This window comes from Mastomys coucha, unplaced genomic scaffold, assembly GCF_008632895.1.
Source record: "Mastomys coucha isolate ucsf_1 unplaced genomic scaffold, UCSF_Mcou_1 pScaffold20, whole genome shotgun sequence".
NCBI classification, from domain to species: Eukaryota; Metazoa; Chordata; class Mammalia; order Rodentia; family Muridae; genus Mastomys; species Mastomys coucha.
The window spans coordinates 127448641-127472305 of record NW_022196903.1 but is presented as its reverse complement, the minus strand read 5'-3'; the positions used below and the strand labels follow the sequence as shown (position 1 = coordinate 127472305).

Below are 23665 nucleotides of genomic sequence, written 5' to 3'. Positions count from 1 at the left end.
ACTCACAGCCCCAGACATCACTCACAGCCCTGCACATCACTCACAGCCCCAGACATCACTCACAGCCCCAGACTTCACTCACAGCCCTGCACATCACTCATCCTCTGGAATATCTCTGTGCTCGATTGTACAGTGACCTCATGCTAGCTTACCATACCAGTGAATGCATAATGAGAACTCCCACAAAAATCAAAGTAATTCCAAAGGAAACTAGTAAATCCTACGGGAAATATTTGTTTTATGGACTTTCTACTATTCACCATAGGAATTAGTCCCAGAGACCCAGGGTCCCAGGATCCCAGTGTCCCAGTGTCCCAATAAAGAAGTGCTGTATCTGACATCAGTGTCACTCTGATACAATGTTTTTAGCAGTTCTTCTCACTTGACAAGTGCGTACTTTGTCTCAACTGTGTCTAGATTTTATAATCATAGCACTTCATATAGTTTCTCTGAAGTTTAATTTCCTGGTTAAAAAAATATTGGTTATATTAGTATTTATTGGAAATAAGGTCTTGCTTTATAATGCATCTCATAGTTTAGATTATACAAGGAGCACGAACTGTTTACAGTATATAGACAGGACTAATTTTACTCATTAATATTGCTACATCTGTAATAGAACCATTAGTCAAAAGCAGGGGTACAAAGAAAAGAAACTTAAACCCAATGCAGACGTGCAGAAGATAAAGCAGGGCCAGATGCTAGAGCACACTCCTGTGGTCTTAGTCACCCAGAAGGCTGAGCCTGGAGGATTGCTGGAGCCCAGGAGTTTAAGACCAATCCAGGCAGCATAGCAAATAAAACAGATAACAAGAGTAAAAAAAATGACTGGGTTGAAATCAAGGGGTTTTGTTTGTTTGTTTGTTTGTTTGTTGTTTTGTTTTTCAAGACAGGGTTTCTCTGTGCAACCCTGGTTGTACTGGAGCTCACTCAGTGGATCAGGATGACCTTAAACTCAGAGATCCACATTCTGAGAGCTGGGATTAAAATCTTTGCCACCTTCCCACAGCAAGAACTTGTTTTAAAGTATTGAGGGTTAGCTGCGTAGATATAACTGTGTCTGCAGGTGTTCTGTTACTCACCCTTATCCTGTGGTGCATCGTTTCCACATTCAGAACCATTTCTAGAAATTTTAACATTCAGAACTATTTCTATAAATTTCCAAATTCAGAACATTTCTAGAAATCTCCACATTCAGAATCATTTTATAAATACCTGTTTTATTTGCGATCTCTCCATCTGGACACAGGATACAATCAAAACAACAGAATGGTTTCCCTTCAACAGGTGTTTTCCTAAATCCAAGTGGACAACTTTGACTACAAACAGAAAAAGGAGTCTGTATAGAAGACATGAGAGGAGGGAAGGCAGTCAATTCATGACATTCAGTATAAGCACCAAGATGGTAAATTTCAGCAGGATATCTGTGTATTGTAAAAACAGAACTACCCTGCTTTTAGACGTGTGAGACCAAAGTCTCTGTTCCTCTCTTTCTTTCTCTTTCTCTTCTCTTTTTCCCTCTCTCTCTCTTTCGAACTTTTGCTCTATTTTATTTCATTGATTTATTTATTATTTTTATATAATATATTTCATTATATTTAATACAATTTTAAAGTTTGTATATATCATCTCCTTCCCCCTCACCCATGTCTATCCAGGTCCTCTCCCTCTCTCAACCCACACAAATTTAAGTTTTTTTTCTCAAAATCAAACTAAAATCCCCAAAACACAGCAAATAATCCAAAACATAGAAAATAAAATACGAAATCAGAAAAAGAAAAACAAAGCAAAACAAAACCCACCAAACTGTGACCAAATAAAAGTGTATATAGTAAATATTGTGGATTCATTTCTTGTGCTGCCCAACTACTCCTGAACATGAGACCTGCCTTGGAGGGATTGATGTGCCTAGTGTTTTCCAGGGAAAACCTTATCAGGTCTCTTGAAGATGATAATTTTCCACATTACTATGTATTAACTCTTTTTATCAACTCACAGAGATGTTCAAGATGAACAGTTCCAACAATAAGGATATGAATTTGCATATAGTTTTACATTCAAATCCAGAAATACCTGTCACATATTTAATCACAATGTGAACCCTAAGATTGTGTTATCTACCAAAAAAAAATTGTTTCTAGTTGTGGTAGGATTCAGCCACAGAATACATTCTTAATCCCAATAAAGACGGTACAAGTTCATTTGTAGAATAAAGCACCTATGTTTGAAAGTAACTTCTATCTCCACATCCTCTCCAGCATCTACTGTTACCTGAGTTTTTGATCTTAGTCACTCTTACTGGTGTGAGGTAGAATCTCAGGGTTGTTTAGTTTTGCATTTCCCTGATGACTAAGGATGTTGAACATGTCTTTAGGTGCTTCTCAGCCACTTGAAATCCGTCAGTTGAAAATTCTTTGTTTAGTTCTATACCCCATTTTTTAAATTAGACATTGTCTTTATTTACATGTCATATGGTATCTCCTTTCCTGGTTTTGCCTCCAAAAAGAGAAAAAAGAAAAAAAATAATAAAAAACCCTGTTCCTTCCCCTCTCCCCCTGCTCATCAACCCACCCTCTCCCACTTCCTGACCCTGGCATTCTGCTACACTGGGGCATAGAACCTTCACAGGACCAAGGGCTTCTCCTCCCATTGATGACTGACTAGACTATCCTCTGCTATACATATGCTTCTGGAGCCATTAGTCCCACCATGTGTACTCTTTGATTGGTGGTTTAGTTACTGGGAGCTCTGAGGGTACTAGTTAGTTCATATTGTTGTTCGTCTTAAGGGGCTGCAAACCCTTCAGCTCTTTGGGTCCTTTCTCTATACCCCATTTTTAATAGTGTTATTTGGTTCTCTGGAGTCTAACATCTTGAATTCTTTGTATATATTGGATATTAACCCTCTATCAGATCTAGAGTTGGTAAAGATCTTTTTCCAATCTGTTGGTTGCTGTTTTGTCCTATTGACAATGTCCTTTGCCTTATAGAAACTTTGCACTTTTCTGGGGTCCTATTTCTCATTTCTTGATCTTAGAGCATAAGCTATTGCTGTCCTGTTCAGGAAGTTTTCCCCTGTGCCCATGTGCTCAAGGATCTTCCCCACTTTCTTATCTATTAGTTTCAGTGTATCTGGTTTTATGTGGAGGTCCTTGATCAATTTGGACTTGAGCTTTGTACAAAGAAATAGGAATGGATCAATTTGCATTCTTGTACATGCTCACTGCCAGTTGAGCCAGCACCATTTGTTGAAAATGCTGTCTTCTTTCCAATGGATTGTTTTATCTCCTTTGTCAAATATCTAGTGACCATAGGTATGTGGGTTCATCTCTGGGTCTTGAATTCTATTCCATTGATCTTCCTGCCTGACACTGTACCAATACTATGCAGTTCTTATCACAATTGCTCTGTAGTACAGCTTGAGGTCAGGGATGGTGATTCCACCAGAAGTTCTTTTATTGATGAGAATAGTTTTTTCTACCCTGGGTTTTTTTGTTATTTCTGATGAATTTTGAAATTGCTCTTTCTAACGTTATGAAGAATTGATTTGGAATTTTGATGGGGATTGCATTGAATCTGTAGATTGCTTTCAGCAAGATGGCCATTTTTACTATATTAATCCTACCAATCCATGAGCATGGGAGTTCTTTCCATCTTCTGAGATCTTCTTTGATGTCTTTCTTCAGAGACTTAAAGTTCTTACCATACAGGTTTTTCAAATGCTTAGATTCACACAAAGATATTTTATATTATTTGTGACTATTATGATGGATGTTATTTCCCTAATTTCTTTCTCAGCCTGTTTATCCTTTGAGTAGAGGAAGGTCACTGATTTGTTTGAGTTAATTTTATATCCAGCTACTTTGCTGAAGTTGTTTATCAGGTTTAGGAGCTCTCTGGTGGAATTTTTGGGGTCACTTAAGTATACTATCATATCATCTGCAAATAGAGATATTTTGACTTCTTCATTTACAATTTATATCCCTTTGCCCTCCTTTTGCTGTCTAATTGCTCTGGATAGGAATTCAAGTACTATATTGAATAGGTAGGGGAAAAGTGGGCAGTCTTGTCTAGTACCTGATTTTAGTGGGATTGGTTCACATTTCTCTCCAGTTAGTTTGATGTTAGATACTGGTTTGCTGTATATTGCTTTTACTGTGTTTAGGTATGGGTATCTTTCCAAGACTTTAATCATGAAAGGGTGTTGGATTTTGTCAAATGCTTTCTCAGTATCTAATGAAATGATCATGGCTTGCTGGTTTTTTTGTTTGTTTTGTTTTGTTTTGTTTTAGTTTGTTTATATAGTGAATTACATTGATGGATTTCCTTATATTGAACCATCCCTGTATCCCTGGGATGAAGCCTACTTGATCATGATGGATGATCTTTTTGATGTGTTCTTGGATTCAGTTTCCAAGAATTTTATTGAGTATTTTTGCATCGATATTCACTTCTCCATTGCTGGTGGGATTGCAAATTGGAACAACCAATCTGGAAATCAGTTTGGTGGTTCCTCAGAAAATTGGACATACTATTACCCAAGGACCCAGCTATACCACCCCTGGGCATACACCCAGAAGATGCTCTAACATGTAGTAAGGACACATGCTCCACTATGTTCATAGCTGCTTATTTATAATAACCAGAAGTTGGAAAGAACCCAGATGTCCCTCAGCAGAGGAATGGATAAAAAAAATGTGGTACTTTTACACTATGGAGTACTACTCAGTTATTAAAAATGATGAATTCATGAAATTCATAGGCAAATTGATGGACTAGAAAATATCCATCAGTGAGTTAACCCAGTCACAAAAGAACACACATGGTATGCACTCACTGATAATTGGATATTAGTCCAGAAGATCGGAATACCCAAGATACAATTCACAGATCACATGAAGGTCTTGAAGAAGGAAGACCACAGTGTGGATGTTTCAGTCCTTCTTATAAGGGGGATCAAAATACCCATGGAAGGAGATACAGAGACAAATATTGGAACAGAAACTGAAGGAAAGGCCATTCAGTGATGCTCCTCCTGGGGATCCATCCCATATACAGTTACCAAACCCAGAAACTATTGTGGATGCCAGCACATAAAGTTTCTGCTTGCTGAAAGGAGCCTGATATAGCTGTCTGCTGAGAGGCTCTGCCAGTGCCTGACAAATACAAAAGTAGATGCTCAAAGCCATCCGCTGGACTGATCACAGGGTCCCTGCCCAATGGAGAAGCTAGAGAATGGACCCAAAGAGCTAAGGGGTTTGTAGCCCCATAGGAGGAACAACAGTATGAACTAACCAGTACCCACCAGAGTTCCCAGGGACTAAACCTCCAACCAAAGAGTTCACATTGAGGGATCCATGGCTCCAACTGCATATATAGCAAAGGATGGCCTTATGGGACATCAGTAAGAGGAGAGGCCCTTGGTCTTGTGAAGGCTCAATGCCCCAAGATATGGGAGTGCCAAAACAGGGAAGTAGGAGTGGATGGGTTAGTAACAAGGGAGGGGGAATGGGATATGGGAGGTTTTGGAGGGGAAATGAGGAAAGGGGATTCAATTTAAAATGTAAATAAAGAAAATGTCTAATAAAAAAAGAAGTTAACTTCTAATTGAGAGGCATTGAAAGTCACAAATCAGAGAAAGATTTGACAGAATGAGTCAAAGGTGGGATACACCCAACTCTCATAAGGACAGGAAAGAGAGGCAATTTGCTGGGCTCCTAGCTCCTACAATCATGTACTGAGGTGAAACACAGTGACAGATGAAGGACAAAGGATGCAGACCACTGGTCATTAACATTCTCTTACTGTTCTAGGGCCCAGAAACTGACTGCTTCTGGACATTTAACTCACTCTTGATATTCTAGGTGTAGAGGCTGATGGCTTTTGGCAATTAACATGGTTTTGCTATTCCCAGGCAAAAAGCTGATGATTTCTTAAAATTGACTCCTGCTGATAGTAGGAGGGAAAAAAAAAACCTTAGTTACTTTGACTCTTTAGTCATTGACTGAGAGGTCTCATGTTTGTCAGAAAAGAGGCTCAAAGTCAGTTGACTCTTCCTGAGCCAGAAAGAAAGAAAGAAAGAGAGAAAGAAAGAAAGAAAGAAAGAGAGAGAGAGAAAGAAAGAAGAACAGAGAAAGAAGGAGAGGAGGGAGGGAAGAAAGAAAGAGAAAGAAAGAAAGAAACTGAGAAAGAAGGAAAGGAGGGAAGAAAGACAAAGAAAGAAAGAAAGAAAGAAAGAAAGAAAGAAAGAAAGAAAGAAAGAAAGAAAGAAAGGAAGAAAGGAAGAAAGAAAGAAAGAAAGGAGGGAGGGAGAAAAGAAAGAAAAAGATAGAGAAAGAAAGAGAGAGAAAGAAAGAAGGAAGGAAGGAAAGAAAAAAGAAAGGAAGGAAGGAAGAAAGGAAAGAAGGACAGAGGAAGGGAGGGAGGAAGGAAAGAAAGAAAGAAAGAAAGAAAGAAAGAAAGAAAGAAAGAAAGAAAGAAAGAAAGAGAAGAAGAAAGAAAGAAAGAAAGAAAGAAAGGAAGGAAGGAAGGAAGAAAGGAAAGAAGGACAGAGGGAGGGAGGGAAGGAGGAAGAGGAAGGAAAGAAAGGAAGAAAGAAAGGAAGAAAGAAAGGAAGGAAGGAAGGAAGGAAGGTACAGAGAAGCAGAAAGAGGCAATTAACTTCATGAAAATAAAAGTTATATTTACAAATACTCATTTGCAGAGCCTGGTGTTTCCACACATCTTTATTTATTGACTAAAGGCTGTTACTCCCACTAACGACTTGACTCCTACAATACACCCAGGCATCTGCACAGACTGTTTTCTTTTTTTTTTCTTTCTAGGTCGGCCATGGGTATGTATGATCATTACAAGGATTAAAATATCTGAAGAATTAATCAAAAATGAATCAGTAATTCTTACAGTGATTCTGTAGGCAGGAAGCTGTGGTAGTCAGCATTAGAATGGACAAAGTTAGAGCACTCTCAGCCTGGTGGCACTCAGCAGTCCCTTAACCCTGTTCTCTGAGGAATTCCACTCTGAGAACAGCACACAGTGTTGGCTTTAAAGACACTCACCTGATTGTGGTGTTCACCCCACGTTATGAGTTCTTCATTTAGGGAAAAATGCTGAACACTGTGAGATTCAAAGACAAACTCGCCAACTTTCACTTGAGCTTTGGTACCACCCTGCAGAGACTGGTAATTAAAGATGTCAAGCTTGGTTGCTGAAACTTGCTTATTTGCAACATTACCCTCATTGGAGCTTCTCCCAAGTTGGCCCCTTTGTAAGAATGGATGGAGCTAAAAGAGAAAATAACTGTCAGAATTTGCAGTATAAGTCACTGAGATGCAAATAAACCTGCTTATTTTAACTGACCTCTCTTTTACTAACTGTATGTCCTTGCAGCTTCATTATATTTCCATTTATCAAACATTTATCATAAGGCTAATATATGCTACTAGCATTAGCAGTAGGTCTATATGTAGATGTTACCATAGTCATAGGCCATTTACCAACACTATCACCACTATTCAGATTTGAAAACTGAACTTTTCTCAGTCACTCAGTGATGAAAGGAAGATTCTGGACACCAGATTCTAATTTTGTGAAAAATAAGAACAATCTAAATGAGTAGTTTTAAACTTTTTACATAATAGGTTTCAGGAAAAAAAAGGCAATTTTTTCACAACTATTAGTTACTTGAAAATGTTTGAATTAAACAAATTTCAGATTTTAAAATATGAAAATTGTAAATAAAAAAGGAGGGGAAAGCAGGATACATATTAGAAAGAAAAACATAATGTAAAAAGAATTTAAGAAGAAGTATTACAGTTTATTATATATATTAAAAAATACCCGTGGCAGTTAGGAATCCCTTAAAAGACCCCAAGACTATTCAGATTATGATCCTTGCCCTTGGTTACACATAAGAACCAGATAGTCAGACCGTATTGCTGAAGACACCACACACCTTGACTGCAGGACACAGTAGTGAGACTGGAACTAAGGTGAAAACTTTCTCCCTGCTGTCTATTCTGGTTGTCTATCTGTCTGGCACATTTCACACTGGCAGAAGCTGAACTGCAAGCTGCTGGGAAAGAAAAGTCAACAGAGACCTTTCCCAACTATGGACCTTGCATTCTATAATATCAACTTCCCAGACAGAATGTGCACACTGGAGAAATACTGGCACAATGGTTATGGGAATAAACAACTTCTTGCTGATTGTATTTGAGGACTTCATTACAAAAGGGACTCATGTTTGTTACTGCAAAATTATTAAAGATCCAAGTCTGGGGAGATCAGAGGTCCTATGGGGGAGCTTACACCTTTTGTTTGGCTAAGAAGACACATTATTGAATAGCCTCCTGTATATTTATACACATAGAATAATGCTATTGTCATATTATACCAGAGAATCTTCTCTTTGCCAAGAATATCAGCGCTTGAAAGAAAAAATAACTATTTTGGTGCTCATATTGAATTGGAACAGTCATGTGACTATTTCCAAAGCACTGGAAACATTGTGAAAGTGGGGACTGAGAGAATGGAGGAGCAAGGTGCTGTGGAGGAGGCCCATAAAATGCTGTCTTTTAGGTGTGACATGGTCATAGTACTCATGAGCTTATGGCAGCCAAGTTTGCCTGTATAGCACCAGAACAAGACCAAGCCCATAAAAATATTTAATCACAGCTTAGGAAAAGGGCTCACGGGTTCCAGCCCCTTACATGAGCACTGTTAGTAACCAAAGGATTCTGGAAGAGAGGAAGATATTGTCATCAAAAATATGAACTCTTTTGTGTTCCTGCTGCCCCATTGGATAGCTGCATACTCATGCCCGCATGGACGGCCTGGTGGGTTATAAATCCATTGATTCATGAAAGAAAGAAAAAAGAAAGACAAATGAAGGATAGGAAAATGGTGTGAGACTGGAGGGTCTGGGAGGATGGAGAGAGGTGAGGGAAGGATGGAAATGGGCTGAACAGAAGGTATTGTGTACTTTCATGCTTGTGTGTAGTTTTCAAAGAAGTAAATTATTTTAATAGACAATATTGGACTCATAGAAAACCAATTACATCTAACCTTATAATTTAAAATTGAAAAAGCAAACAAATAAATATTTCTGAAGAAATGAGTTAAAAATATACCTTCCTTAGAGAATAGGATGATTTACTTTTAAGCTTGAATTAGCAAAAGCCTCCTCTTCAAGTGAAGGGCAAATGAATATGATTTGAGATAAAAATATGCAGTAGTAAAATTTCGTTCATGTTCCAGTCTTGTAGCAATGTTAAAGGGAATTTTCAGAGAAAAAGGAAAATAGTATAAGCTAGAAAATTAAACTGACATAGAGACAAGAATAGCAATGAAGCAGAATACCATAGTAAAATTGAGTCTTGTATTTTCTTTATTTCTCCAGTAGGCTATATCTTCTCAAAACCACAAAGTGAATACAATACCACATAGCTACAACTTTAGATAAATAAAATGCTTAACAGCATTGCTACAACAAATAGGAAAGAGGAAGCAGAAAGGTTGCCAAATGTGTCAGCATTGCTGATAATCAGTATTTTTATGTACATCTTGAACATATTAGAAAACCATCAGAATTTTTTAAATATAACTGATATTCTATGAGAAAAAGTAGAAAGGAAAATATTCAATTAAATCTAATGAAGTCAGATAAAGAGAAGATGACAAAAAGGGTATAACTACCCCAAAATAGAAAATTCTCACATGATATTCATTATTATAAAGATCAATAATCAATTTAATGTGAGTTTACTAAATGCATGAATTTACACAGAATCAAATTGGTATAAAACACAATACTCAACCATATAAACAAAAAGCTAAAAGACTTGACTGTGTGTTAGTTAACATGAAATACACAGTGAGAGTCAGTGTCTCTTAAGGATGCAGGAAGTCTAAACTTACCACTGCTAGAATGCATGGTCCTAATGACATGTAGACCTAAGAGGACTGGGCTTAAATAAAGCACAGCTCATTAGCTGGGAAGATAGGTAGTATGGATAAGGGAGGAGTTATAGGAGAGGGAGCAAGGGCTGGATTAGATCTAAACATATGGTGTGCAAGTATGAAATTCTCAAACAATAGAAAGGACTAAGAAAGAGACAAGTGTAGTGTGACAAGGCACACAGGAGCATTCTGTACCAACACTATTCAAAAGAAAGTTGGACTTAGTATATTAAAGAGAGCAAAGTAGCCTTCAAAACAATTGGGACATGAGACATGAGAACAATAATTAATATAATTAGTAAAACAAAAAAAAATGCCAATAAGACTTTAAAAAGTTCATAGAAGAAATTGGGTGGTGTTCCTTCTGTTTCTATTTTTGGGTATAGTTTGAAGAGTACTGGGATTACATCTTCTTTGAAAGTCCGATGGTTTATCTGATCCTGATGTAACTTTGGTACCTGGTATCTGTCTAGGAAATTGGCCATTTCATATAGATTTTTCAGTTTTGTTGAGTAGGCTTTTGTAGTAGTATCTGATGATTTTTTTTTATTTCCTCAATTTCTGCTGTTATGTCTCCCTCTTCATTTCTGATTTTGTTAATTTCTATACTGTCTCTGTGCCTTCTGGTTAGTCAGGCTAAGGGTTTCTCTATCTTATTGATTTTCTCAAAGAAGCAGCTCCTGATTTTGGTGATTCTTTGTATAGTTCTTTTTGTTTCTACTTGGTTGATTTCAGCCCTGAGTTTGATTATTTCCTGCTGTCTACTCTTAGGCTTATTTGCTTCTTCTTTTTGTTTGTCTGTTCTAGAGCTTTCAAGTGTGCTGACAGGGTGTTAGTGTATACTCTATCCAGTTTCTTTTTGGAGACACTCGGAGCTATGAGTTTTCTTCTTGGGACTGCTTTCATTGTGTTCCATAAGTTTTGGTATGTTGTGCCTTCATTTTAATTTAATTCTAAAAAGTCTTTAACTTCTTTCTTCCTTCCTTCATTTCTTTATTTCTTCCTTCCTTTCTTTCTTTCTTGGCCAAGTAAGTTATCATTGAGAACATTGTTCACCTTCCATGTTTTTGTGGGCTTTCAGTTATTTATGTTATTACTGAAGAACGGCTTTATTCTGTGGTGATTTAATAAGATGCGTGGGATTATTTCAATCTTCTTGTATCTGTTGAGGCCAATTTTGGGACCAATTTTATGGTTAATTTTGGAGAAGGTGCCATGACTTGATGAGAAGGTATATTCTTTTGTTTTAGGATAAAATGTTCTATACATATCTGGTAAATCCACATGGTTCATAACTACTATAAATTTCACTGTGTCCCTATATAGATTCTGTTTCCATGGATGAAAGTGGGGAATTGAATTCTCCCATTATTGTTGTGCAAAGTGCTATGTGTACCTTGAACTTCAGTAAAGATTTTTTGTTTGTTTGTTTGTTTGTTTGTTTTCTGTTCTTTTTGAATGTCAGTGCCCTTGCATTTGGAGCATAGATGTTCAGAATTGAGAGTTCATCTTGGTAATTTTTTCCTTTGACAAGTATGAAGTTTCCTTCCCTATCTTTTTTAATGACTTTTAGTTAAAAGTTGTTTTTATTCAATATTATAATGGCTACTCTAGCTTGCTTCTTGGGACCAGTTTCTTGGAAAAATTTTTTCCAGTCTTTTACTATGAGGTAGTGTCTGTCCTTGTCACTGAGGTATATTTCCTCTATGCAGCAAAATTCTGGGTCCTTTTTACATATCCAGACTGTTAATCCAAGTTTTTTTTAATTGGGGAATGGAGTCCATTAATATTAAGAGATATTAAGGAAAAATGATTGTCCCTTTCCATTATTTTTGTTGTTAGAGGTAGATTATTTTTGTGTGGCTATCTTCTATTGTGCTTGTTAAAAGAAGTCTACGTTCTTGCTTTTTCTAAGGTGTAGTTTCCCTCTGTGTGTTGGAATGTTCCACTTACTATCTTATTTAGGGCTGGGTTTGTAGAAACATATTGTGTAAATTTGTTTCTGTCGTGGAATTTATTGGTTTCTCCATGTATATTAATTGAGAGTTTTGTTGGGTATAGTAGCTTGGGCTGGTATTTGTGTTCTCTTTGGGTCTGCACTCAGAGGAAAATTTCTTGAACAGAACACCAATGGCTTATGCTCTAAGATCAAAACTAGACAAGTGGGACTTCATAAAATTACAAAGCTTCTGTAATGCAAAGAACATTGTCTATAGGACAAAATGGCAAACAACTGATTGGGAAAAGATCTTTACTAACCCTAGATCTGATAGAGGGGTAATACTAAATATATACAAAGAACTCAAGAAGTTTGACTCCAGAGAACCAAATAACCCTATTAAAAATGGAGTACAGAGCTAAACAAAGAATTCTTAACTGAGGTATGTCGAATGGCTGAGAAACACATAAAGAAATGTTGAGCATCTTTAGTCATCAGGGAAATGCAAATCAAAACAATCCTGAGATTCTACCTAATACCTCAGAATGTCTAAGATAAAAAAAGCTAGGTGACAACAGATGTTGGAGAGGATGTGGAGAAAGAGAAACACTCCTTCATTGCTGGTGAGATTGCTAGCTGGTACAACCACTCTGGAAATTAGTTTGGCAGTTCCTCAGAAAATTGGACATATTGTTATCTGAGAACCCAGCTGTACCACTCCTGGGCATGTACCCAAAAGATTCTTCAACATATAACAAGGACACATGCTCTACTATGTTCATAGCAGCCTTATTTATAATAGTCAGAAGCTGGAAAGAACCAAGATGTCTTTCAACAGAGGAATTGATACAAAATTAAATGTGGTAATTTATACAATGGGGTACTACTCAGCTATTAAAAGCAATGACTTCATGAAATTCATAGGCACATGGATAGAACCAGAAAATATCTTCCTGAGTCAACTCACAGAACACATGAAACTCAAGAAGAAAAAAGACCAAAGTGTGGACATTTCACTCCTTCTTAATAGGGGGAATGAAAATCCTTCCAGTGTCCATCTTCCCAGGGAACCAACCCTGTGCCACAGTGCTCCATAACCAAATACCACCAGGAGAGAGTTGCTCTCCCAGGAGTGAAAACAAGCCTGTGAATGCAGGCAAGACCACCACTTCTGTTCAGAAGGACCCACCCAGAACCCTCAGGACATAGGAAACAAGGAGGAACCTGGGACAGGATACTTCTGGTTTCTGTGCCACAGTGCTCCATATGCAAATACAGTCAGGAGAAAGTTGGTCTCCCAGGAGTGCCAAGACACCTGTGAGCACAGGTAAGATGACCACTTCTGCTCAAATTACTGGCCCAAGTGGGACCCACACAGAGCCATCAGGACAGAGGAACCAAGGAACAGCCAGGGACAGGATACTTTGGTTTTCTTCTGCTCCCCAGAGCTGACTCTATGCCACAGCTCTCCATACCCAAATTCCTCCTGGAGAGAATTGGTCTCTCAGGAGTACTGACAAAGAGGCTTGCAGGAGGGACAAGCCACAGTCAGAAACAGAAAGACCATCTAACACAAGAGATAACCAGGTGATGAGAGGCAAGGGCAAGTACATAAGCAACAGAAACCAAGGCTACTTGCAATCCTCAGAACCCAGTTCTCCCACCTGGATACCCCAACACACCAAAAAGGCAAGACTGATTTAAAATCACATCCTGTGATGATGATGGAGGACTTTAAGGAAGCCATAAATAACTCCCTTAAAGAAATACAGGAGAACAGAGGTAAACAGATTCAAGACCTTAAAGAGGAAACCCAACACTCCCTTAAAGAATTACAGGAAAACACAACCAAACAGATGAAGGAATTGAACAAAACCATTCATAATCTAAAGATGGATAAAGAAATAATAAAGAGATCACAAAGCGAGACAACCTTGGAGATAGAAAACCTTGGAAAGAAGTCAGGAGCCATAGATATAAGCATCACCAACAGAATGCAAGAGATAGAAGAGAGAATCTCAGGTACAGAAGATACCATAGAAAACATTGAAACAGGAGTCAAAGAAAATGCAAAAAGATCTATCCAGGTGTTGTTCAAAGTAACTTTAAACTTAAAATTTATAAAAGGTCAATGAAGCTGTGAAATTTATAGAGGCATTACAATCTGGCCTGCCTACTTCATATAAAGTTATTATGTATTTAAAAGGTTGTTTTTTCCCTCTACATCCGGGCAATTTTAATGATTTTGCTTCTAGTGAGTTTGTAATCATTAGAAAATTTTGCCTTTAAAAATGCCTAATAGGGGCTGGCAAGATGGTTCAGCGGGTAAGAGCACTGACTGCTCTTCTGAAGGTCCTAAGGTCAAATCCCAGCAACCACATGGCCGCTCATAACCATCCGTAATGAGATCTGATGCCTTCTTCTGGTGCATATGAAGACAGCTATAGTGTACTTAGATATAATAATGAATAAATAAATAATAAATCTTTAAAAATGCCTAATAGCCTTACATCATGTATAATTTTTTTTGTCTCTGCTTCAGTAAAAGAAGCTAGGACTTTGAATTTTTCAGTGTACATTACTTATTATCTAATCCCTCTATAGGAAATTTTACTACCTTTGTTCTCTTACCATGAGCTTTAAAAACGAGTAGTTTTAGAGGCAATACCTTTTTCAATATTTGGGCTTCAGTTATATCAAGAAAGTTATATCAAGAAAGATGAGATGCTTATTTCAAATTACTTTTGACTAAGCCCTTCCCTTAAGCTTACCACAGGACTTAGGCCCCGAGAGACAAAGAACTTTTTGCAGAAAGTAAAAGAAGCTTCTGTAAACAATTGCTATCAATTGTAATCAATTGCAATCAAATGTTTGGGTTTTGTTACTCAATATACCCACAGGAACTCTTTGAAAAAAGAGAACATTAATATAGATTCATCTTTTCTCATACTCAAAGTAAAGTTTTAACATCCTATTATGAAGTTATTGTGATATTAATGAAGAAATATTTGATAATATCATGAAAGTATTTTAGAAAAAAATCTCTTTAAAACCTGATGAGATGTCTAGTTCTTGCTTCAAACAGCAATTAAATTGGTTATTGTGAAATATTAATATTTGACCTATTACATAGTAAAAATATTTTAAGCAAAAATGATAATTGTCTGAAAGACAATTGTTAAGATTTGCTTAAATGCATGCTTTTATATTTCCTATAAATTTAGGTATACATCTAGTCTCATGACTTTTCCCCCTACTTCAGCACAAATAATCGAACTATGTGTTGTAGTCACTATTTATCAGGTGCTAAAATTAAGCCTTAATTTGTATATTGATATATGTGTGTATGTATATATCAGAGCTTACAATTGCTTATGATAATTTGGCATTTTTAAAATATAATTCTGATTTAAAAATTAAAAATAAAATATACATATATGACTATTAATACCTTTTCAGGCTTTCTAGTTGCAATTTCCTTAAAAAGCAACAAAAATTGTAAATGGTTATTGCCTGTATTATATTTCTATACTTAAGGTTCCTAATAAGAGTAAAACAGATTATGGAGCTGACTATTACAATCAAGCATTTATAATGTTTGTCAACAATTTAATGTTACCCATATTACTGAGATAACTTATAATTCTCAGAGACAATAAATTGCTCAACGTGTACTTCACACTTTGAAATTTTGATTTTTAATATTAAAAGGAGGGGGAGTCATACCTTCCACTCCAATGTTACCTCCAAAGCACACCTCACTTTTGTCTTATTTGTCTTAAATTTTTTTGCAGACTGATGCTAAAGGCCAGTCTGCCTCGGATTGCTACTGGCATCCATACACTTCCAGTTCTTATGCCATGGTGAAATGGTTAGATTCACTTACTAACACATGGAATGGTTCTGAGCCCATTTTAATATGGTGAAGAGGCTCTGTTTGTGTCTTCTCACAAACAGAAGATGGAGCATGATGGCTACCTGAAAGATTAGTTCATCAGGTGGATGCACATGCAGAGTCTTTTTAGTAAACATATTTTCATCTAAAATTATGACTAAATTTTTTTTTAGCCAGCAAAATAGCCTCCAGTATTTCCTGAGAGTTAACAGTTCCTTTGTGATTCTCAGAGCCACTTCCCACCACACCTGGAGGCCAGACCTTGAGTCTGAGCATTGCTATTTTGCAACTGAATTGAGTGCATGGAACATCCTCACAGATAATGTTAAGCTTGTTGCTTTTAAACTTTTGACCTTGTATCTCAAGCAGGTTTGTTACAGACATGTAGGCTCAACTCCAGGCTCGACTTCAGAGAGGCATCTATGTGGCAGTTATTCATCGTGATAATGAAACAGCATTAAGTGCATATTGTGGCTTTGATCTGTGTGGGGAAAAAAGTGTACTATGAGGGCCTGCAACCAAAGACAGGTCAATGGATCTATGGCTCTTATCAACCTAAGACAGAGTCATGTGCCAAGAGGCCATGTTTATTAATAATAAACACCAAGAGGTCCTATTTCTGCAAATAAACACAAACAAGCTGCACATGATCTGTGATATGGGTAAAAGAGAGACCAGTAGGTCTAGACCTAAGACAGGAGGGGCCGCCAGCCACTATAATTCCCAGGCAGGACTATGGTGCATAAATATATCTTATGCCCCAGTCCAGCTAATTTTTAATAAATAAATAAGGAGGAACTGTAACCTCCCCCAGCCAAAAGCCAGCTGATGCAGACCTTGCCCTTGCCACAAAGCAGCTGACCCAGCTAGGGTGAGATAAACAAAGCCCTTTTGTTCTGCCTGTCTCGAACTTTCTGCTAGGACCTACACCCTGCTGAGCTGCTTCACCTGCATCCTGGACAAACAACGAGATGATAATTTGGCCATAAAGTCCTGGCTTACTGGATTTTCCCTGCCTATTTAATTCTCAGATTCAAAATACACATTAGACCTTGATCAGGAACATGACTCCCTCATTTTTTCTATCGCTGTCCAATTCCCTTATTTTTCCAGGCCCCTGCCTCTCTTCCAGAGACCCTGTTTGCATAGCTTCTTGCGGCTAAACAGATATCAATACCTCACTGAAAGAAATAGAGGAAAACACAGACAGTTGAAGGAATTGAATAAAGCGATCCAAGACCTAAAAATGGAAGTACAAACAATAAAGAAAACATAATGGAGGCAAACTTGGAAATGGAAAACCTAGGAAAGAGAATTATAGATGTAAGTGTCACCAACAGAGTACAAGAGATAGAAGAGAGAATCTCAGGTGTACAAGATACCATAGAAGAGATTGAACAACTGTCAAAGAAAATTCAAAACATAAAAACCTCATAACCCAAAGCATCCAAGAAATTCAAGATACAATGAAAAGACCAAATCTGAGAATAATCAAAATAGAGGAGAACAAAGATTCCCAACTCAAAAGATCTAAAAACATCTTCAACAAAATCATAGAAGAAAACTTCCCCAACCTAAAGAAAGAGATGGCCATAAAGATACAAGAAACCTATAGAACACAAAATAAACAGGACCAGAAAAGAAAATCCTCTCTTCACATAATAATCAAAACACTAAACACACAGAACAAAGAAAGAATATAAAAGACTGCAAGAGAAAAGGGCAACATAAAAAAAAAGAAAGAAAGAAAGAAAAGAAAAGGGCAAAGTAACATATGAAGGTAGACCTATCAGAATTACACCAGACTTCTCAACAGAGAGTATGAAAGCCAGAAGAGCCTGGTCAGAGATAACGTAGACTCTAAGAGAACACAAATGACAGCCCAGGCAACTATACCCAGCAAAACTCTCAGTCAACATAGATGTAGAGTCCAAAATATTCTAGGACAAAATAAAATTCCATCAGTATCAATATACCAATCCAGCCCTACAGAGGATCCTAGAAGGAAAACTTGAAAGCAAGTATCTGGACCAAAGAAAGGATAAGATATTAAACATCTTATAACAAACCCAAAATGAGAGAACCACAAGCACATAAAGCCACCTATAAAACCAAACATATCAGGAACCAACAGTCATTTCTCTCTAATATCTCTGAATATTAATGGACTCAACTCACCTATAGAAAGACATAAGCTAACAGACTGGATGTACAAACAACATCCATCATATTGTTTCATTCAAGAAACACACCTCAATAACAACCATACACTATCTCAGAGTAAAAGGATAGAAAAAGGTCTTCCAAGCAAATGATCCCAGGGAACAAGCAGAAGTTGCCATCCTAATATCCAATAAAATAGACTTTCAACCAAAAGTTATCAAGCATGATGAAGAAGGACACTTCATATTCATCAAGGGGAAAATTAACCATGAGAAAGTCACAATTCTGAACATTTATTCCCCATATGCAAAAGCATCCACATTCATAAAAGAAACTTTACTAAAGCTCAAAACACACAAAAATCCCTTAAAGAACTACAGGAAAACACAATCAAACAGGTAAAGGAAATGAGCAAAACTATCCAGAACCTAAAAATGGAAATAGAAACAATAAAGAAATCAGAAAGAGAGACAACTCTGGAGATACAAAACCTAGGAAGGAAATCAGGAGTCATAGATGCAAGCATCACCAACAGAATACAAGAGATAGAAGAGAGAATCTCAGGGGCAGAAGACACCTTAGAAAACATTGACACAACAAAGAAAATGCAAAAAGCAAAATGCTCCTAACCCAGAACATCCAGGAAATCCAGGATGCAGTGAGAAGAACAAACCTAAGGATAATAGGTATACAAGAGAGTGAAGACTGTCAATATAATGGGCTAGTAAATATCTTCAACAAAATTATAGAAGAAAACTTCCCCAACCTAAAGAAAGAGATGCCTATGAACACACAAGAAGCCTACAGAACTCCAAATAGACTGGACCACAAAAGAAATTCCTCCCGTCACATAATAATCAAAACACCAAATGCAATAAACAAAGAAAGAATTTTAAAAATAGTAAGGGAAAAAGGTCAAGTAACATATAAAGGCAGACCTATCAGAATTACACCAGACTTCTCAACAGAGTCTATGAAAGCTAGAAGATCCTGGGCAGATGTCATACAGACCCTACAAGAACACAAATGCCAGCCCAGGCTACTATACCCAGCAAAACTCTCAATTACCATAGATGAAAAAACAAGATATTCCATGACAAAACAAAATTTACACAATATCTTTCCATAAATCTAGCCCTACAAAGGATAATAGATGGAAAACACCAACATAAGGAGCAAAACTACACCCTAGAAGAAGTAAGAAAGTAATCTTTCAACAAATCCACAAAAACCTAATTCCACCTCTTACAAGAAAAACAACAGGAAGTGACAACTACTTTTTCTTAATATCTTAACATAAAAATTAGTATTACCAATATATCCTAATTGATGAAATCCAAAAATATGAGGAATTAGAAATTTGTTGACTGTCATCCAATGGTCTCTCTAATTTGGTAATTGGAGAAATAGGTCCAATATTGTACAATCCATATATACTTTCTGCTTCTTTGTACATGACAGTGTCTTGCTGTGTACCACATAATGGTCTTGAAATCATGCTTCTCCTATCTCAGCATCTCTATTAGTAGTATTTTTATTTCATGTTTTTATACTATCTTATGGTTTTCAGAACAGCTTACATATTTCAAAAGTATTTATACAGTCAAAAGAAACATATACAATTAACTTGGGTGGTGGCTTGTAAGAGAACAACAAAGAGTGAAACTGAATGCTTTGCTTGACGTTTATAACTATTGTATCAAGTTTGAAGAAGAGGACTTTGTAAGTTACTCTTTCTCAGAGATGAATGCTTTTCCAAATTATCACAGCCAATGAACTAGATTCTTACCTCACCTAATGTCTGTGCCACTCTCCAAGCAGAACTATTGTTCATTGAAACAGTTGGTGAATGACTTTATGGATAGACCATCTTAACACACATACATACCATTTCTTAAACGAATGTATCCTGTTCTCTGTGGGCTAAGAATAAAGTCACTCACTCAAGTCAAGTAGCTTTGACCATAGCAGGGAGTATGTATCCAAAAATTGTGCCTACATTTCATTCCTTGGCACTACAGAACTTTCAACTCTCAGCTTACCTACAATGGAGGTAAAATCCTTTAGTGATAAAATTAAATAATAAATAATAATTAAATTAAATTAAAATTATTAAGTGATGTGAGGGTCATTGAAGTACAGCCTTATTACAGTGAAATTCAATGTCTAAAACTTGTTCTTATTTTGGCCTTGTACCACAGTAAGAGCCAAGATTTTAAGCTCTACTAAATACAAAACAAACAAACAAAAAGACTTTATATATTTATGTTAATTTAAGAAAATACTAGTAGTGATGTATTATTTTGCAATATACAATTATTATGTTTGAAGACAGGCATGAGCTGGGCAGTGGTGGCACATGCCTTTAATCCCAGCACTTGGGAGGCAGAGGCAGGTGGATTTCTGAGTTCGAGGCCAGCCTGGTCTACAGATGAATTCCAGGACAGCCAGGGATACACAGAGAAACCCTGTCTTGAAAAAACAAAAACAAAAAAAACAAACAAAACAAACAAACAAACAAAAATTCAGGCTGTTCAGTTTTGTAACTAATTAGTGAACCTTAAGTGAAGTACTTTTGGCCATCACTAGACTAATAAAGTTAAGAATCACCCAAACCAAGCCAAAGTAGACAGGTCTAAATGTCCTGAACACTTGGACTTTGTCAAGAATCACATCAGGGACTGCTCAGAGAAAGCATCTCCCTTCACATTCTTGTACAGCACTGCAGCTTTTAGTAATAGTGTGGTGACTTGTAGGTTAAACTTCCATTTTATGCAAGTTACCAACATTGTTAGGGCTTCTCTCTCAACACTAAGGGGCAATAATGGATCCTGCATATTTATTGAACTCTATGACTAGCCTGACTTGCCTGGCCCCTCTTCGATCTCCAGACAAGGAAATCAAACCTTTCCATGCACCCCTTTCCTTCCAGAAATCCTCCTCCACTGCCTCCCAAAGTTTGCTGAGTGTGAACATTGCTTCATTCAGACAGTGACTATTCCAGAGGGGCACTTTCCCATGCATTTATTGTGTTAGCCACCATCCTGCAGCCTCTTTCTTTCTGCTATGTTGCTACAGTAGAACTGGACTATTAAAACCCTGGGCAGCTTCAAGTCTACCTTCATAAACACATTTGTTTTCACAGAAGCATATAGTTTGGTGGCTGGGGTTTTAAGAGTCACCTATTGCACTCACAAGGCTATCTTATTAGAAATGCCAGACCAGCCCCAATATATGAAGATAGATCTATTCAAATTACTCAAATTTCTCAGTGGAGACTAAAAGTCAGAAAGACCTGGGCAATTGCACTGCAGACCCTAAGATAACACAGGTGCCCAGATCACTATGCCCAGCAAAACTTTCAATCACAATAGATGGAGGAAACAAGATGTACCATGATAAATTCAAATTTAAATAATATCTATCCACAAATCCAGCAAAAAAAAATGGTACTAAAATAAAACCTCCAATCCTAGAAGGTGAACTATACCCATTAAAACACAGGAAATAAATAATCTCACAGTAGCAAAACCAAAAAAGGGAAGTGAACACACACACACTCCCTCATACACACAAACACATGCACTCATGCATACCACCACTTCCAGCACCCAATTAAAAAAACTGTCATTGATATCTCTCAATATCAATAAGCCTAGTTCCTCAGTAAAGAGACACAGGCTAACAGAACCGATCTGAAAACAGCATCCAACCATCCAAAGCATATACAAAACACATCTTGATATCAAAGACAGTCATTACCTCAGAGTACAGGGTTGGGGAAGGTTTTCCAAGCAGAGGGACCTAAAAATCAAAGAAGAGTAGATATCCTCACATCTAACAAAATACCCTCCAAATGAAAATTAATCAAAAGAAATGGGAAAGAGCATTCGTATTCATAAAAGGAAAAATCCACCAAGATGATGTCTCAATTCTTAACATCTGTGTTGCAAACACAAGAGTATCCAAGTCTGTTAAAGAAACACAACTAAGTCTCAAAGCACACACCAATCTCACATAGTGATATTGGGAGATTCTAATACCCCACCCACACCAATGGATGAGTCATCCAGACAAGAACTCAACAAATACTGGAGCTGAGAGATGCTATTAACAAATTGGACATTGCACTAGAAAGATATCTGAAGGAGATCAAAGGATACAAATAAGAATATAAAAATTTAAGATATCATTATTTACAGATGATATGATAGTATGCATAGGCAACCCCCAAAATTCTACCAGGGAATTCCTACGGCTAAAGAACACTTTTAGTCATGTGTTTGGATACCATATTAACTCAAAAAAAAATTAGTACCCTTCCTATATACAAATGACAAACAGACTGAGGGAAAAAAAACAGAGAAACAACACCCTTCACAACAGGCCCCCCCAAAAATGTAAAGTATTTTGGGGTAGACAAATCAAGGAAGCAAAAGACTTGTATGAAAAAAAATTTTAAGTCTTTGAAGAAAAAAGAGAAGATATCAGAAGGTGGAAAGATCTCCCACGGTCATGGATCAGTAGAATTAACTGTAAAAGAACTTCCAGAGGTACCACCATCCCTAATTTTAAAGTATACCACAGTGCTACAGTAGTAAAAGCCACAAAATATTGTTCTAAAAACATACATGTTAAGCAATGGGATAGAATTGTAGACCCAGACATAAATCCAGACACACCTATGCGCAGCTTATTTTTTATAAAGAAGCCAGAAATACACTATGGAAAAAGAAAGCATCTTCAAAAATGGTGCTGGTCTAACTGAATGTCTTCATGTGGAAGAATGCTAATAGATCCATATTAGCCCTGTACAAAATCTCAAGGCCAACTGACAATCAGAGCATTGAAACAGACTTGATGGAACACTGAACTTGATGGAAGAAAAATAGGGAACAGCCTTGAACACACTTATAACTGCTTGTATTATGAATGCTAATTATTTTCCCAAAAAAACGGTTTACATGTGAATATATATTTCCACATAGCTTTTGTGAACCTTGCCTTGATGAAAAAAAAAGTACAGAATAGCCTTAAACATATTTATAATGGCCTGAATTTCAAATGCTAATTATGTACCCCAAAAAAACTATTTACAGAAGAACATTTACCTACAAATAGCTTCTGTAAACCTGCCCCCAGTTGGTTCTGATCAGTAAATGAAGATGTTGACAGCCAATGGTTGACCAGAGCAGAGTTGAGACTTTTAGATTCCCTGGCTAGGAACAAGGAGAAAGGAGAAGGAAAAAGAGATCCACCATGCCAAGAAAGGTGGGGAGGAAGAGATGCCACACCTGCATTGGTACATGTTAGGGAGACACAGTGCCATGTCAGAGCCAGGAGGAATGCAGCCCAAGAGGGTAGCCCAACTGAGTCCAACACAGCCAAGGTAAAATACAAAATGTAATAAATGATAATTCAGGATTATTAGAGGGGGGTGGATGAGCCAAATGGAGGTTATGAAATGGCCCAACCATTGAACTATTGAAGACATTAAAATATAAAGACTGGGTGTGTCTTTCATTTGAGAAGTCAGAACTTTGAGGACTAGAGTATGGAACATGCTGCCAAATTTTATTTAATTATTTTAACTCTCCACATACTAGCACAGGAGACAAGTTCCTAAACAGAACTCTAAAAGAGCAATGAATAAATGGAACCTTATAAAACCAAAACGTCTCTACAAGGCAAAGGACGTCTTCAATAAGA

At 37.1% G+C, this 23665-nt stretch overlaps 1 protein-coding gene across 1 annotated transcript in view; it reads right to left on the bottom strand.

Annotated features, from left to right (window-relative positions):
• Nucleotides 1-1132: 1132 nt before the first annotated feature.
• The window catches only part of LOC116100029 (vomeronasal type-2 receptor 26-like), a 33448-nt gene continuing 10915 nt past the window's right edge, over nt 1133-23665 (bottom strand). Inside the window, exons 4-5 of the mRNA XM_031384080.1 lie at nt 7058-7282; nt 1133-1339 (exon numbers count right to left, since the gene is read on the bottom strand). Coding sequence (XP_031239940.1) covers nt 1133-1339; nt 7058-7282 — 432 coding nt within the window. The remainder of the gene's footprint in view (nt 1340-7057; nt 7283-23665) is intronic.